Source organism: Pseudorasbora parva, chromosome 14, assembly GCF_024679245.1.
Source record: "Pseudorasbora parva isolate DD20220531a chromosome 14, ASM2467924v1, whole genome shotgun sequence".
Taxonomy (NCBI): Eukaryota; Metazoa; Chordata; class Actinopteri; order Cypriniformes; family Gobionidae; genus Pseudorasbora; species Pseudorasbora parva.
In genome coordinates, this window is record NC_090185.1 from 41,734,490 (window position 1) to 41,753,212 (window position 18,723).

An 18,723-nucleotide genomic window follows, 5' to 3' on the forward strand; every position below is an offset into this window, starting at 1 on the left:
AGGAGCCATCTGACCCGTCTGGGGACCTAACCGTCCGAGGAGCCATCTGACCCATCTGGGGACCTAACCGTCACCCTCAGGTCCCCACCCAGGTCATCAGCCAAAGTAGCAGCCCTCGGGCCGCTAGATCGGGGGATGCGCAAGGGTGCTCCACCTGCTTTGAGGCACTGGAGTCTGGACCGTAGCACTGCGATGGTCATATTCCCGCAGTGGGAACATGACACCCAAACACGTGAGGCATCGAACGTGACCGTCAAGCGGGGAAAGAAATCGACCGCACCCAGAAACACATTTGAAAGACATCTTGAAAAAGACGCAGGGTCAAACCGTGTTGCTCTTTTAGAATGGAAAATCTGCTCTTTTATAGTGCTGAAGCATTCAGGGAGATGACCGCGGCTGCAAACAGTCCGGAAGTGCAAGCCTGTGTGAGCACTCAACAAAAGGGGAATACGCCCAGCGAACCAACAAAAGCTGTTTTGTGAATAGTCAATCTCTCGCTGACGTGCCATCACACCCGTACCCGTGACGATCTGATAGCATTTATCTTAGCCCACTGGGCCCAGTTCATTCACTATGGTACCAAACAGAGATCAAGTTAGAAGCGACCAAACACGTCCACGTTTTCCCTATTTAAACACAGTTACACTAATAGCTGAACGATCAAGTATGGTGACACAAAATAAAACGTGGCGCTTTTCTAAGCGGATTAAAAAGAAGAACTATAATGTATGGTGGAATAGCACTTCTGAGAGAACTTCGACTCTGTGCAGTATCAATCAATCAATCAATCAACTTTATTTATATAGCGCTTTTACAATCACGATTGTGTCAAAGCAGCTTCACAGTGTCAAACAGGATAATATTGCGACAAAATTAGATTTGGCTCTACAGTCGTTCTGGAGAAAACAGTGATGTTATCAGCTTATTTTAATTTATCATATAGCGACAATGTTGGCAGATCAGTATTATAGTTTATAGAATTAAATAAGACCTAATTCATATATTTTATTTGTATAATAAGTTGAATAACTTTAATCATATTTTTAGTGTCCCCAACTGAGCAAGCCAAGCCAAAGGCGACAGTGGCAAGGAACCAAAACTCCATCGGGGCATGATGGAGAAAAATAAACCTTGGGAGAAACCAGACTCAGTCGGGGTGCCAGTTCTCCTCTGGCCTATTAACACACCGTTTAAGATTATTATTCTGGCAACCTTACAGGTCGGAAATCATATTCGATCGGATTATTCAAAATTTTCAGGGTATCACGGAAGAGACTTAGAGAGAGACCTAGAGAGATTTATTTAGGATGGGGCGTCAATTACACAAGAGGATGAATACATGAAAGATCGGAATTATTAACAGTAAAAAGTCCCGGCTGAAAAATCCTCCCTCACATCTCCCTCTATTGACAGAAATGAGAGAGTGAGTTTTTCAGCCGGGACTTTTTACTGCGCCGAGTTGAAGTACTCTCAGAAGTGCTATTCCGCCATACATTATAGTTCTCCTTTTTTATCCGCTTAAAAAAGCCCCACGTTTTATTTTGTGTCTCCATACTTGATCGTTCAACTATTGGTGTAACTGTATTTAAATAGGGGAAACGTGGAGGTGCTTGGTCGCTTCTAACTTGATCTCTGTTTGGTACTATAGTAAATGAACTGGGCTTAGGGAGCTAAGCTAAATGCTATCAGATCGTCACCGCGCGTCAGAGAGATTAAGAGCACGCACTGAGACGAGAGAGGTATGTATCAACTCGTCTTAGTTAAGGAAATAACAGTTTAATATGAAAAAGCAGTGAAGTAACCCTTTAAATGTCAAATCAAGTTTTGTATTGACAAAAATATTTTCCAAGCACTTTAGACAGTTATACATTGTCTGTTTAAATTAGGCACAATGCTACAATTTGGCAATTAATTCTATAGCATTTGATCGTTTGCAAGTGGACTGGGACAAAGGCAGGTCACATACATTATAAACTGAAGACAGTTGGCATGGATATTGAAGATTATACAGCCAATAGAATTTGAAAAGTTTGTCTAGAGCACAAGTGAGGCTTTTTACATCAAGTGGAAGAGCAAAATAATAATTATTTGCCACAATTACATACCGTCTTAAAGGGTTAGTTCACCCAAAAATGAAAACGATGTCATTAACTCCTCCCCCTAATGTCGTTCCACACCCGTAAGACCTCCGTTCATCTTCACACACAGTTTAAGATATTTTATATTTAGTCCGAGAGATTCTGTCTCTCCATTGAAAACATATGCACAGTATACTGTTCCTTTCCAGAAAGGGGAAAAAAAAACATCATCAAAGTAGTTCATGTGTGACATCTGTGGGTTAGTTAGAATTTTTGAAGCATCGAAAATAGATTTTGGTCCCAAAATAACAAAAGCTACGACTTTATTCAGCATTGTCATCTCTTCCGTGTTTGTTTGTTTGTCCGTTCCCGACTGCGCAGACTCCCTCAGACTATAAACGAAGCTTGTGCGCACCCAAAAACACATCAGCAGCGTCACTGCTAAGGGATATAGTCGGTTGATTTAAAACAAACACGGAAAACAAGACAATGCTGATTAGTAGTTTTCGTAGTGTTTGTTATTTTTGGACCAAAATTTATTTTGGCTGCTTCAAGAGATTCTAACGAACCCACAGATGTCACACATGGACTACTTTGATGATGTTTTTATTACCTTTCTGGTCCTTCTGGAAAGGAACAGTATACCATACATACATGTTCAATGGAGATACAGAAAGCGCTCAGACTAAATATTAAATATCTTAAACCGTGCTCCGAAGATGAACGCAGGTCTTACGGGTCTGAAACGACATTAGAGTCATTAATGACAATTTTCATTTTTGGGTGAACGAACCCTTTAATGTCATGTAGAGCCGATGGAAACCAGCTGCGGCTGAGTTGACATTGGCGATCCTTTTATGCCTTCTGTAAGCAGAGACGTCACACTGGTACCAGCCTACAACAATGAAACAATGAAAAGCATCAGAAAATGTTCCATGCAATATTGAAACTTTATTAAAAGCTAACATAATGCATACTGGCACCAGTTCCAAAAGAGTATGTGGATGATGATGATGATGATGATGAATGAGGATTAACAGTATCTATTTGAAATGATTACTTTTAATTTATGAATTGAGTGTTACAATGTACATGTCATTGTCCCATTACCACATTTAGAAATGTGTGCACATGCCACAGAAATAAAATAAATCCTTACCATCCTGCTGATTATCAGCTTTCTCCAGTCTGTCTTCTTTCCCACCGGTCATCTTGGAAAATTCAATGTCCACATGCAGTGAATAAAACAGAAACAATGAAATATTAATATTAACAAATTATAAAACAACCTTTGTGTAAAGTGCTCAGCAGTTTTGTAAAACAAGTATTAACTTACCAAGTGTAACGTAATATGATGTGACTGGATCCTGGTCTTCCATTACCTAGTTAAAATATATAATAATAAAAACAACACCATATTATAATGCCGTAATCATATGAGTCATAATTTAAACCAACGAAAAAACGTAAATGTTAAATGTTTTCATCCCGTAATCCATACAACTTTAAATAACTTAGTCAGTGACAAGCTGCTGGCACAAAGTGGCGCGTTTTTTAAACTAACGTTACACAACCATAGACTTTAAAAAATATAACATTACACAACACACGTCGCCACAACGTCGTTTAAACTAACGCATAGTCTTTGGTAAAAGCCAAAAGGGACTATTACAAGTTTAAACTTAAGGAACCATGCATTAACCTTTAAGTCTTTTTAAAAACAATACCTATAAACGCCTTTGCAAAACGTGAGAGCCCGCTGGCCTAACACACAAACATTCGGTGTGTGGGAACATGGAAACGGCATAATAATGGTTAAAACAAACAAATTATATTTCCTAGACAATTAACACAAATCTTTCTCATGTTATGTGGAGAAATATGTACTATTTTACGCGTTTAATTAAATTCACTCACCTGAGGGAGACTGACAAACTGACGGCTGGCCAGCTTCGATTCTTTGTTGGAAACAGAAGCCACGGCGCATGCGCACGCAGCGCAGCAATGTCATTTCGGCAGTCCTAGTTGTTTTCCCCCAGAGTGTTAAAATGCGATATTCACATTTGCAACGTGATAAATAAATCCAATAGTTAAAGTTGCCAACACCCATTGACTATTTGCAACAGAAAAGATGCCTTTAATGTAAACATACTACTAAATGGGTTTTACACAGTAATTGTGTAAACAGTTGAACACTATATTTACACATCATGTGTCTGTAGTAACACAAAATGTGTTACGAATCCTTTAACACAAATTCTGTGTTCATTTTTAACACATCATTTTTAAGAGTGTACACACTGTGCGGCTCCGAAGTAGAAAGCATTGATCTGCCATTCCACTTCCTATTTTTACCCGCGCTGCGGGGCGGAGCGTGGAATGTGCAGATCACATGCCAATCTCCGATTGGCTCATTTTTACATACTCGAAGTAGATTGGTCTCTGAGATCAGATCCCAATTCGCTGGTCAATTCCGCGAGCGTGACCGACTGAAACGGAACTAGTTTTTAAAACAGATTGACAACACTTATTCGTTTCTCTTGATTGGCTTTATCCTCCTCTTGTTTTTCGTCCTTGCCACAGATGAATCTTAAGAAGGAATCCCATGTCTCTAGCTAGTATGCTGTATTCCGTAACTGTTACACTGAATATAAAAGCTAAAAGCTCAAACTAAAAGCTCAAACAGCTTCATCAATAACTACAGTAATCCATACGACCCCAATGAATGAATCAGTGTATTCTGAAGAGAAACGATAAGTGTTTCTAAGAAAAAAGAACAATATTTTACTGTAGACTTTAGCTTTCGACTGGCAGTCATCTGCGTGTGCATGGGTTGAGTTCACGCTTGACGTAATTTGGAGGTGATGTGACCACGCCGAGATTCTCTGGTCACGCGGATGTCAGATGTTGTTGGTTTTTATTTTTTTAATGCTCACAACAGTATACAAATAATAACATAATATATGATAATAGCAATGAGAAACAAACAAGACTAGAAGACAGAGGCTGTTTCTCAATATGCGTACTTGTCTGTACTTGTGTTCTCGTGGACTTGTGAAACGTCATCAGTCGCTGCCCAAATACTGTTCCAATTCAAAGTTCTCATCTAGCCAATCAGGCTACAGTTATAATCCCTGGATGTGTCCTTGATCCGCCCCTTTTATCGAGGATGTATAGAGGGGAGACTTGTGGACTTCAGACTGAACTGTATCCCAGAATGCATCTCGCACCAACCAGCAAGCGTCAATAGCGGATGAGAAACCCAGCGTAATTTTAAAATACAACTGTTAATGTGTCACAAAATTTAGTTTTAAGACTTTTTGAGTCTTAGAGATTTGATGCATCAAGAGAGCGCCTAATTTGGCAATTTGATCTGCCGTTTTCAGAGTTGTGAGATCCAGTCCTGCCGAGAGCAGCCTTTCCTCGGCCAGTCCTTCTTACGTTTGCTGCTGGCTCTGATGTGGTAAAAACATCAGATATAAGAGACATGAGAAAAGAGGTGGGGTTGTGTTTAATATTTAATTTTGTTATAAAGATGCATGCACCACATTTGGGTGGCTAATATGTTTAAATATATATTTTTTTTTTTGTGAAAAAAGAGGCAGAGAGTTTTATGACATATTTCGTTTTATTGTAGCCTAGAATATACTGTACGTTTCTCAATACCAAATATGCGAACTTCTGACTTGTGTCAATGTAATTCAGACTTGCCAAATTCGACTGTGAACGAACTCCAGAGGACGGCAGGACACAAGTCAAGTAGGCTGATCTGCTAATGGAACAGCAGTATTCGTGATAGTGTCGTGTAGGCCTGTATATGTACATTTTAGGCTACAATAAAACAAAATATATAATAAAACACCACTTCGCCTCTTTTAATTTTTATTAAAAACATGAAACATATTATAGCCACACAAATTAACTGCAGGCAATGGTGTCCGTGTTCATTCGATTTTTGATTCTAAATTATAAAAAGGAAACTCGAATTACAATGCATTAATTTGTTTTCCGTTTTGAAAATAAAAAATCCAATTATGAAACAATTATGTTAAAACTTTGTTTTTTGCTCAAAATGTGAAATATTTTAAATATGCCTATTTTTTTATTTAACTTTATTAGTTTATTATTTTTCATTTTGTGATATTCTTGAAAGATCCGGATGTTATTGTCTGTAATTTAAACAGAGTCCTGTCCTTCCTGGTCTTGGTACTACAGGTCTTCTTCTTGCCCTCAAAGAGGTGTCTGGCTGTTGTCCAAGCATCTTTATCTGATGGCATTGGACATTTTGTTTGTGCTAGTCCAACAAGATCCAATCAAAATGTAGCAAACCTTTGTCCACTGTTATGGGCAAAGAGGGGCCCGGCCATAAATTAGGCCCTGGAATGTGCTGTCCACTACATGTTCTAGCTGGCTAGTTCTGGTATATGTTTAATTGGTAAGTTTGTAAAAAGCAGCAACAACAATAATAATTTATTTGCAGGTTTCCAACCAAAATTTGTATTTGACGGACGACATGAACATGGCCATTTTTCCTGGAATGAATGGACTTTTCAGCACCCTCAATCTAACATCAAGGGGTCATTATTAAGTACATGGCAACGGTGAATTGAGTCTGTCGCCATCTTCATCTGCCAGTAGTAGCTCCAGTTAGCCTGACAAGCCAGACCCACATCAAGATGTTTGGTCTGGAAACTCACCATAGACAATCTCAATCCGAGGGGCGGGATAAACGGTTGTCTTTCAAACTCCCTCTGCAAGCGATAGAATAGTGCTACAACCAACCAGAGCAACGAAGGTGAAACAGAGCTCGCTGACAGATTAAACATTCACCGTATCCGGTCGGCTAAACTCTGAACACATCTTCCCTTTTTAAGAATGACTTCAGTGCCGTTCTTTGTTCTTTTCTCAGAGAAAAGCTTAACTCCAAGTCTTCCAGAGTCGCGGTCAGAGCTGATTCGAAAGACCGCCGCCGTTCGTCAGTTTCTGTGTTTACTAGAAGCACGTAAACGCAACTCGGCCGTCGTCATTATGGCCCCACCCGCCGATTCTATACACGATGTGATTGGCCCGTCCAGATTTTGAGGAACACAGCTCAGAATGGTATTGAGAGTGCCTAGACGACACTTGCGGGCAAATTAAATTTGCTGCCGCTAGGGTGCGTCTAGATTTCTAGGCTAAGCTCCAGTGGCAATCAGTGTTTTTCATTTTTATGCACAGCATCGAATATTGCAGGTTCTTCTGTAGCATCCCCGGTCCAGGCTAGTGCTGCACCTCCAAAAGTGAGCATGTCCCGCTCCTGTCAGAGGTAAAATTAAAGCTCGGGTGTACATTGTTCTACAAATTAGTTTGTTCCAGCTTTGTATCATATGTCACCTGTTGGCAACAGTGTGTGTTTGTAATTGTAGCTGATTAGGGTGTTTGCTATTTGTAATTTAACCAAATTAGGGTAATAAATTAACTTAATTGTATATGTAAAGTTTTAAAGTTTTAACCTTAACTTTTCAATTGAAGGTCTGTTTTAATTGCTGAGTGCATGAATGGTAAATTGAAGCCCAGCAGAACAGTAGTTGTCCGATTTATGGAGTTTGAGGCTACAGTCCCTGGCATTACAGCCAAAGTTCAAACTGCCCTGAACTGTGAAGAGCCCTTCATCCTCACGGATGCTCAGGGCAATGAAATTGTGGAGTCTGAAGGAACTAAATGTATTGCATTGCTTTTTGCAGAATGGTTTGAGATCATTAACACTGTTATATGTTTCACTTATTTATTTGACCAGTTAATATTTATTCAAATGTTATATACAGGTTCACAATACTGGAAGCAGAATGCTCGAAAAATACTTGCCGTTTCGGAGGAAGAATTTTGGCGTTTTCAACAAGGGAGCAAATGCAAGCAGCCTACGTATAGTACAGCCCTTTTGCCCACAAGTATAGTTTATTTTCTAATGATCCAAAATGGTTTAAAGTGATAGTTTACGCATTAATGAAAATTCTGTCATTTACTCTCCCTCAGGACAGTTGTTCCGAACCTTTACGAGTTTCTTCTGTTGAGGACACAAGATATTTTGAAGAATGCTGATAACCAGACAGTTAGTGGCACCCATTGACTTTCATAGTAGAAGAAAAATAATATTGTAAACTATCTGGTTATCTACGTTTTTCAAAATATATTTTGTCTTCAACATAAGGAACTTGTGCAGGTTTGGAACAACTTAGGGGTTAGTAAATAAGAGTTGTTGTACTATATTTGTCATGTTGGAACACAAAAGGAGAACTTGGACAATCAAAAAATGTTGGCAACAGATAGTCGCTGTTCACTTTAATTTTAGGTAGAAATGCATCTAGATTGAATGTAAATCTGCCTGTCTGTCAATCCCTAACATTCTATCTAAAAACAAAAAAATTTATTTGTTTTTGGGGGGCTGTGACCAAACTTGTTTTTTTGTCTCTATTTTCAGTCAGAGAGATGATGATGGCTTGCAGGATGTGTTTGAAAAATTTGAAGAAGTTGTGCTGACTGCTCAAGGCCTACAAGAAGTCGCTTCGGTCATGAAATCGCTCTCTGACATTGCCTCCAGTAACCGGAGAACCACACTGGTCATGACAGACTCCGAAGCACAACAGCTACAGGCAGCTTTCAACTGTCATGTATGCAAAGGTCTGCATTTACAAATCATTATTTAATTACACTCTGGAATACTGTTCCATTAATGAATAACTACACCGGAACAAATGAGTAATACACTATTAAAATTCGTTATAGTTCTAACTAGCAAGAAACTCTGATTAACAAATGAAGTAGTAGTGCTTAGTGTGGTAGGTCACTATTAGCTAATCAGTAACTTATTTTAATTCTCCCAGAGAACTACTATACAGGTTCATATAATTAACATGAATAATGCATAATATATAATTTAATTCTAAATTGAAGGTCAATCCACAAGTGATGACTCAAGTGTTACTACATCCTTAAAGGGGTACTTCAGCGCTGGGAAGATGAATCTGTATTTAAACTGGCTCATCAATGCAGTAGAAATGTGAAATTATTTTTGAATTTGGTGTCTTCTAGACTGAGAAAAGACAGAAAATGTATTTTTGTCCCATGGGGATGAAAGACTACAATTCCCAGAATGCATCGCTGGCCTGTGAGGCCATTCCCAACGCCACCAACTTGATTACTGTGACTGAGTTAGAGAAGACACTACAATTAAAAACTGAATGTGTGTGTTCAATATAATGAGTGAGTCGCCGCGCGAGTCTCACAGCACTGAGCACTAACTGCAGGAGTGATGAGAGCTGAGGTAATCGCGACTACACTCGCGGCATACATTCACAACGCGAGTTCAGTCTGGCGCGTTTCAGTTCATGCCTTTACAAGCTTAACTTTCATAGAAATGAATTTGAGAAGTTAAAAGACTTCCATTGCTCAGCATAGCTCCGTTTAAATGAGTGCCTGCAGCTGAGCTGAGCTCTGAGTGTGATCTCCATCCCCCATGAGTGAGTTCAAAACATGCGGAATGGCTCCCTCTGCTGGCTGTAGTCTTTAGCCTTTGGCCTAGGGCTGGACAATAATTCAATATCAATATATATCGCGATATAATTTTTTTCAATAACGGTGATATGATTTTTAAACACATTTCCGATATTTCGATATGACTGACGTTCAGGGCGCAGCCGTCAGAAAGAGCAGAACATGATTGGCTACTTGCGCGATGACGTACACCACAGAAACGCAGTCAGTGCTCAGCAGTAGTAGGCTGATAGAGCCAACGCGGCAAGTTTTAGCTACAAAGAGTTTCCCTGACCGCAACACAAATGTGACTGAACGAACTTCCACAAGTAAGGAGAAATAAATAGTTGATAAGAGAAGAAAGACTAACGTTAATTCAGTGGGGTGGAAGTGGTTCGACGTGTCCCCCGCACTTTTAATAAAGTGTATTTTCATCCCCCGCACATTTACTGGGTCTCACCGGTCCTAGTCGACCCGCTCAGAGCAGGATTCGAAACGGCGTTACCTGGAGCGAGGGCGGGCAAGTTAACAGAGACGCTATAGACCGCTTTCTCTAACCTCGGTTGATTGCGCGCTTCTTGAGGTCACAGGCAAGTGTATACATAGAAACCAACGTGAATACATCAAGATTTAATTTCAGAGACAAAAAATAATCTATGCATGACCTGTCATTTTATTCGTATCTAAATATGAGGAGGCGCTCTCACAGAAAGTCCAAAAGCGGATTCGTTGAAACTTACTGTCGCGCTGGAGCTGCAGCTGAAGGAAAACAATCGTTATGAGTGATGAAACGTGACGACGACAGTCAGACGATTGCGACAATATATGAAAGCAATGAAGGAGCATCATGAGCAACAAAACTGTTTTCAACACTGATAATAATCATAAATGTTTGTTGAGCATCAAATCCTAATATGAGAATGATGAGTGACACTGAAGACTGGAGAAATGATGATAAATTCAGCTTTGATCACAGAAATAAATGACACTACTATATATTCACGTAGTGAACAGATGATGTAGATCAGAATAATATTCCACTGTATTACGTTTTTTACTGCATTTTTAATTAAATAACTGCAGCATTAAATATATGCTATAGTTTTGCATAAATGGAAAATAGAGCGCTATGAATTGTTCTTCACTGAAATTTAAAACTTGAAAGAAAATGCTCAATAAACTGCGTCTGCGGCATAGGAGCACTGTACGCTGTGAAGCAGATCCACCATCTGAAGCAGATCCCTCCGCTGTATTCTGAGTCAGGCTGAATCCTGGCTGAAGCACTTTTGTTTAATTTATATTAATAATAATATAATCAGCCTATGTTATAGTTTAAACTTAAAGATATTAATATTAATAAAGTGAGAGTCTTATGTTTATTTGATGTTGATTTCACATTTCTTTTTCATATAAAGGCTAAATACAAATAAAAGGTGAACATTAATTTATTTGTACTGGTTTTATTTCTAAAAAATTATATAGTTTTATAGGAGGACTATTCATAGACTTGGCAAATACATTTTTCAGAAGTTTGTAGGTACAGACATCCTTTGTGGCAGTTCTTAGTAGTTTTTTCTAAAGCTTTTATATAATTCATATCGATATCGGAATTATATCGTATCGACCGAAATTAAGAAAAATATCGTGATATGAATTTTGGCCATATCGTCCAGCCCTACTTTGGCCAAACATTCCTCCTATGATGCAAAAATCGTCAGTTTGCATCATAGGAGGAATTTTTCCAGAAATAAAATGCATAAATCTCTTGTCTCAGGGAGATATGAGGGGGGAAAGCACAATAATTTGAATATATTCCAGGGTTTCTACTGATACAAAGCCATATGCTAATCGCTGAAGTAACCCTTTAAGAAGGAACTAATAGGAAGGAATTAATTAGTAATTAATAATAGCAAATAAATACAACTGAAAACAGAAATACATGAAATTTGCTCACCTGTAAACATCCTCATAAATTAAAAGATTGGCATAGATAGAAAAGAAACAATTTTGCTGCTATATCCATCTATTGCCGGGCATGTGTTGCTCCAAACATTGCCAGTTTTTCGTTCTGGTCAATATGCAATTTATGGCCCATGCATTCTGCTGTATAAGGGGCTGGGTTCATATACGCTAATAATTAAGTTTTTTGTAATTGGTATTTTAGTTCGGTTAATGGATGTAAAACATTAATGAAGAATAAATAAATAGAAAAAGTTGTGGCTGTTTAAAAAAATAAAATGTTGTGATAAATTCTTCTTTGCGTATGTCCACAGATAATGTGTTTTTGTTTGTGATGTAGACGTGATTAAAACGTTGTATGGACGTTCAGGTCTGACTGGACTGATTTCGGACTTTTTTAGAGCCTTTGTTAAGATGTGATAAACCTCAAGACGCAATTTATTGTCTTTCACGATGTTAATACGATGGTAAGAACTCAACTGAACAAAATATATAACACTGGCTTGGTGGTTTTTGGATATTTTACTTCCAAAATACTGCATAGAAATGTAGGACATGCATCCTACATGCAGAAATGTAAATGAATGAGGTTTTTATAATATTATAGCAGATAGGTAATCATGATTGGAGTGCATTATGATTGTAGTTATGTTTTTTTTTTTGTACAATGGTATATGTTTTTACTTATTCCTTCTTAGACAATCTAGTTTAATGCCTCTATCCACTCTCTGATATAATAATATTATTTCTACAAAAACGTATGACTTAAAATGATCATATGTGTTCATTTATTCAGTAGATAGCCATGTTATGAATAGGCTACTCATTCTGCCATTAGCCCTGGTTGTTATTTTGCGAGATATGAGACTTATGATCTGATACTTGATATCAGATTTCACACATTTAAAAGAGAAATCGCAAAGTCAATAGAGAAGGTCAAACACACAACATGTGTAGGCTTCCATGTTGTCCAGTAGGTGGAGCTAAAACAATAACAACCATTTCTTTCTGTAATTTTCTTCAAACTGTGTCTTAACTGTTCATATTATTTAGATAATTATTGTTCAGCTATTTTTGTGCTATTTGAAAGAGAACTTAATAAGAAAATAAGTATATTAAAGTGGTAAAAGCTTTGACTCCTGTGGGATATCTGTAAGTTATTTGTGTTATAGTTGTTAGTTACTATAGTTACAATATTTCCAGTTAAGTGCAATATAATACAGTTTGTAACGTTAAGGCAAGCTCAACACACCTTGTAGAGCAGCGTATTTGAATTTTACAGCAATTTAAAGCAAGGTTCACTTTTGTGTTGCAGAAAACAGATATGTGATAGTTTCAGTTTCATTTCTTATGAATTGAGAGTTTGTACAGTATATATTCAGTGGGTAATAAGGTAAGATCATTTCTACAAGAGCACAGTAAGGACAAAGACATGACATTAATGCTGTGGGAAAGTTCTTTACAGGCGAAGGCGAGTGAGCTTCACGACGACTCATGGCACATTACAATTACTGACTCTATTGAGCCACACAATCAGGCTCGTGATTGGCACCAATACATCTCTGGCTCCTTCGCACGGTAAGAGCACAACTTCACCACAGGAAAATATACCTCTCATTCCTTACAAAAAATGTTTTATATTAGGCTTTATGGTGTATGGAGATATTTTATTAAAACTCTTCATAATATTGAGAAAATCAAACCTGGATAGATATGTCTTTATATTTTGTATTAATGCAGTATAAAAATGCACACTCAGACCCATTTTATCCGTTCTAATTACAATTGCACAAATACACATCATGATCTTTCACATTAAGAGGTTCACACAGAATGCTAATGGTGAGTTGAAGGAGTTTTACTCAGATTTAATGCCTTACAAAGGTATTCATAATGTATGCTATAATGCATCATATCTTTTCATAAATAACTGTAACTACAATTAAAATACATTATAATATTTGCAGATTCCTTGTTACACCTGAAACTGGTTGTTTGTCGTGTATTTTGATGCATTGTACTTTCTAAGTATTATAACTGTGGTTAAAATCATTCATGAGACCATTCAGTGCATTATAAGGTGCATTAATAGTCATAATTAGTGGACTGAACTACTTTTATAATGCATTAAACATTAAGGTTTGAGTAAAGTGTTACAGATGTTTAATTGTTGTTTTGTGCTATATATAAATGATATATAATATCCTGTTACAGCCGGCCAGTGGGTGTGGATAGGAGACTCATCAAGTGAACGATGTCCACCTGTTCTTCCCTTTATAAAGCTTAGGCATTGTTGACTTGGCGAGGGCGGTTTCTTGCTTTTGTTTTCTTTGCTCCTGGTTTTGGCCTTGGTTTGTTTAGTTCGATTCTCTTATCAATTTAATCTTGGTTCTGTCTGCTGTCGTGATTTATCAGGTGTTGGACAGAATTGGTGTTTGATTGTTTTTGAGTTCTTCTTTTATATATTTTTCTGTTTATGTTAATAAACCTATTTCTATTTATTGTTGCAACTGTCAACCTGACTGTGTCCTCCAATTCATTTGCCATGGCTTTGAGCCGGTTGTGACTATATATATATATATATATATATATATATATATATATATATATATATATATATATATATATAATGAAAAGAGGCCTATTGCATGTGTGCAGTTTGATTTAATCTTCTGATTCTGATTCAAACCATATTTAAGATCAAATAGACCAGTGAATTGTAAACAGAGAACAACAATTTTTCTCATTTATTACAGTTATTTTTAATGTAGGCCTATGTATTATTTAGAATTTGCCAAAATGTGTATATATATATATATATATATATATATATATATATATATATATATATATATATATATATATATATATATATATATATATATATATATAACTGATATTTTCTCCATTTCAATCCGTAGGTTCACCTGTTCTCTCTGCAAAAGATCCTGGATGTCTAAAAGAGTGCAGGTGGTGTTCCACTTCCACCTGAACACGACGAGGAAAGAGGGAACCATTAAACTGAGACGCTTCAAACAGAAGTGCAGGAGGTGCAATGAAGCTAAGATGGAGGATCCTAACTTCCCAGTGGAAAACATTGATGTGCTGATTAATAGACTAGTTGAAAAGATCCGCATGAGGTGCTACAAAGAAGACCTGGGTGAAACGAACAGACCCTCAGTGTTCAGTGGCAGAGTTAACGGGCCGCATGAGAGCGCTCATTGTGAAGCCTGTCGGCTTAGCATCTGTAGTCAGGCCAACTGAGATTGATTTCATTGATCTGCTCAAAACTATTAAACATTTCATTTTTATTTATTATTATACATTGTTTGCACACATAATGATGTATCCAATGTGGACTAGGGCTTGCGTAGACTCAGGCAGTAGGGTCCTAACCCTATCCCAGGCCCTAAAACTAGCATTACCCATAAGCTCTCCCCTAAATCAGAGTGGAATGACAGTGGATAACACTGATGTAAAAGCAAATAACCCAACTGCAAACTTGTCCCTCAAATCTGAGTGGGGGATTGGAATGTTGTTCCAGGATCAACAAAGATGATGATCCAGGAACATGTTGTTCTGTGTACATGTTGTCGTTTATTGACTGATGATCTAAGTGATGTGAGTACAGATCCATTATTGTTTAGGCAAATGTTGTAAAATACCCCTAACTTATAAAATACATTTTATTAATATAGAGTATGTATGCACTTAATGTTCTATGTCAAAGACACGGATGTTAAGGTCATATAGTTGTATGTCCTTTTTAAATGCAAAATGAAACCTGATATTTTAATGTTTTGACAATACATGTAAGAGATTTATACAGTATGTGTTGCAAACATTGAGCTGTCCGTTAATAAACACTTGTTGACTTAAACTCAAACTATTGTTTTTGTCTTTTTTTTAAATGGTAATATAAACCATGAGTACTTGAATAGACTTCCATGTTTAAATCATACTTATCTGACCGTTATCAGTTTGTAGCAGTAAATGAAGAGATGTCACACCGATCACAAGTTCAGTATGGAGTACTGTAGGGCTCAGTGTTAGGACCGCTGCTCTTCACCCTGTATATGCTACCACTGGGAGATATCATTATGCTGACAAAATTTACCAATTCACAAGATTAATGGAATGCATAGCTGATATAAAAAATTGGATGAATAGTAATTTCGTACTACTTAAGAATAATTACTTCTAATTATTGGACAAAAAACCAATGCCAATGCCAAACCAATCTTTCATTTGAAAGCCACGTTTCCAGCATCTGTAAAACTGCATTCTACCATCTTAAAAATATATCTAGACTACGGCACATGCTTTCAATGCAAAATGCTGAACAGTTAGTCATGAGCTCAAGGATAGATTATTGTAATGCTCTACTGGGTGGTCGCCCTGCTCGCTTAATAAACAAACTCCAGCTGGTCCAAAACGCATCAGCTCGAGTTCTTACTAGAACCAGGAAGTATGATCATATTAGTCCAGTTCTGTCAACACTGCACTGGCAGTATGTATAATACGCCATAAAGTGCGTATCATATGCACGCGAAAAACAGCGTGGCATAGACACGCCAAAATGAGTTTTGGCGTATACATTCCACGACATTGCACACTCGTACTATTTATACGCATTTTCGTGAGAATATCCTGTCTTAACACATTATACTCCATCACATCTATTGCGGTCTCAAAACTCTGGCCAGTTGATCATACCTAGAATATCTAAATCAACTGCAGGCGGTCGATCCTTTTCCTATTTAGCTCCTAAACTCTGGACTGATCTTCAACAAACCCGTCTCCTGTGTGATGACTCTGATCTTCAACCAGATGGCACTGGACAAATATTCTAAATGTCCGATCTAATCTTTCTTCGGGCCTGTAATGCTGCTCGTTGTGTAACGCTGTTCGTTCACTGGCCAGAGGAGAACTAGCCCCCAGACTGAGCCTGGTTTCTCACAAGGTTTCTTCATGTTATCACTGTAAAGAGCACCTGTATTGTAAAAAGCACAATAATAAATAAAAATAAATAAAGGTGACTTGACTCGGTTTTGACAAGTAATAGATTTGACAAGTAACCCCTAATGTGGACAAAAATAAATCTTGAGAAAATAACACCATATGTATTTAAAAAATAATAATAATTATTACAATTATTTGTAAAAAGAAATAAAACAATAATATTAATAATAATATTCTTTTGATGGTAAGATCAGAGGGTCTAAGTACAGATTTGTATATTAAAGGGGGGGTGAAACACTCAGTTTCAGTCAATCTCGTGTCAATCTTGAGTACCTATAGAGTAGTATTGCATCCTTCATATCTCCGAAAAGTCTTTAGTTTTATCATATTTATAAAAGAAATATAGGCTGTACCGAGTCTTTCCGGAAAAAACCGAGCGCCTGGAGGCATATCGTGTGGGCGGAGCTAAAGAATGACAAGCGCGCAAAGCGGTGACGTCCTCAAGCGTGGAGAAACCCATCGCTATCTCAGCTAATACAGATAATGATCCAGAATCAAATCTGAGGGAGAAATAAATTGAACAGGAGAAACAGCAGCAGCAGGACGTCCGTCTCTGTGGTATGGACTGTATTTAGTGGCCTGTCAAGATTTCTGTGTCTTTACAAGCAGTTTATGAGGACATGATTCGGTTTATGGACTATTGTATGCGACTAAACCTTAGCAGTAGCAAGCAAAACGGTTTTGCACGTCAGAATACTGTAACGTTATACAGAGAACAACAATGGACTAACCGTTAGCGCATTTGAATGACGAAGCACGCGATCGTGTCGTTTACTGATGTTTACTCACGCGACGGTAGCCAATAGCAGAGACATTTGAAGCAGTTTAAGTTAACTCACCGTCGAAGCTTTATCGCTGGGACCGCTCCGTCAGAAACACACTTCTTTGGTATGATTTGGTAAAGTCCTGTGACAGCAGTGGCGTGTAAATCCATTTTGAGACGCGACTGAAGCGATGCCTTGAAGCTTCCCGTCATTTCTGCGTTCAAATCGGTTCAAATGCAGCGCTGCCTTCCCGGAATGCTGTGCTGAAGCGTTGAAGTCGCTCGACGTCACCCATAGGAATAAAGTGGAGCGCGGCGCCGTTCACGGACGACTGGATCTGCAGCTGAGAGACTGTTTACAGCGTGCTCTAGTCACGCGCGCGCACCCTACCGGGAGAAGAGCCCGTACGGCCCATACAAGGACCTTCCGCTCTTATTAACGTCAAGCCGACCCATACTCGAAAAAAACTCGCCGAAACTTGTGAGAAACCGAAAGGAGTATTTTTGACACAGAAATACTCCATCAAACGTCCAACATTAGTTTTTGAAACTTTGTCTATGTTTAGTATGGGAATCCAAGTCTTTAACAGTGTAAAACGCTCAGTATGCATGAAACAGCATTTCACCCCCCCTTTAAGTACTGTATATACAACTGTATAAATATAAGTGTGTATTTACATGAGAGTTATTATTGCCTAATACCTGGGTGGGTAATGTAAATAGATATTTATATTCCATTATTTCAACATTATAATGGGTTTGGTATGCTGATTATGTTGTTTTCCATTTCGTTGAGCCATTTGTTAAACAAAGTACACCTGCTACTGCCGCAAAATTAAGATGATTTATTCATTATTGTTGAATTTTGCTTTTTATTGATGGACTTATAATCTTAACAAAGTCTAAATCTTTACCATTTACTGACTATACAAAATCATTGCAGCCCTACACATACTGAATGTACAGAGTGTCCAACCACAGAAACCAAACCACCATATTTTTATTGTGGGTTTAACATCACACATATTGTGCTTTGCATGTTGTTGCTTTTGTATTGTGGGATTATGAAAAAAAAAAAAAAACGAAAATATTGTGGTAAACAAGTCTCTGTTGGTTTTGGTTTACCTAAACAAATCATTTTTGGAGTATTGTCTGCTGGTCTATTTCAATCCTCACAGTGATCATGAACTGTGAGGTAAAAGCTTAAATATATTTTATAACATTTTTTTTCTGTTATTTGCCTTCTCATTCTTCAGCTGATGGCTTTATATTTGCTTTCAAGATCACAGGTAAGACAGTAATGAAATAATAATGCAAGATATAAGGTAAAGTTTATAGCATTGTTGTAGTGATTTACAGGTTTATTGTAGTGTCTGTTAATACTATCATTAC

At 37.7% G+C, this 18,723-nt stretch overlaps 1 protein-coding gene and 1 long non-coding RNA gene across 2 annotated transcripts; one reads left to right on the forward strand and one right to left on the reverse strand.

Annotated features, from left to right (window-relative positions):
* Positions 1-2,841: 2,841 nt before the first annotated feature.
* LOC137039672 (uncharacterized) lies at positions 2,842-4,040 on the reverse strand. Its single transcript, XR_010897759.1, has 4 exons — positions 3,996-4,040; positions 3,415-3,460; positions 3,238-3,289; positions 2,842-2,973 (listed from the first exon to the last, which is right to left on the reverse strand). It is a non-coding gene; the product is annotated as an uncharacterized lncRNA (long non-coding RNA).
* Positions 4,041-12,917: 8,877 nt separating this feature from the next.
* LOC137040628 (receptor-transporting protein 2-like) lies at positions 12,918-15,327 on the forward strand. The gene is made up of 2 exons (XM_067416410.1): positions 12,918-13,124; positions 14,468-15,327. The coding sequence occupies exons 1-2, from the start codon at positions 12,979-12,981 to the stop codon at positions 14,808-14,810; spliced, it is 489 nt and encodes a 162-aa protein (XP_067272511.1). The 5' UTR covers positions 12,918-12,978; the 3' UTR covers positions 14,811-15,327.
* Positions 15,328-18,723: the final 3,396 nt, after the last annotated feature.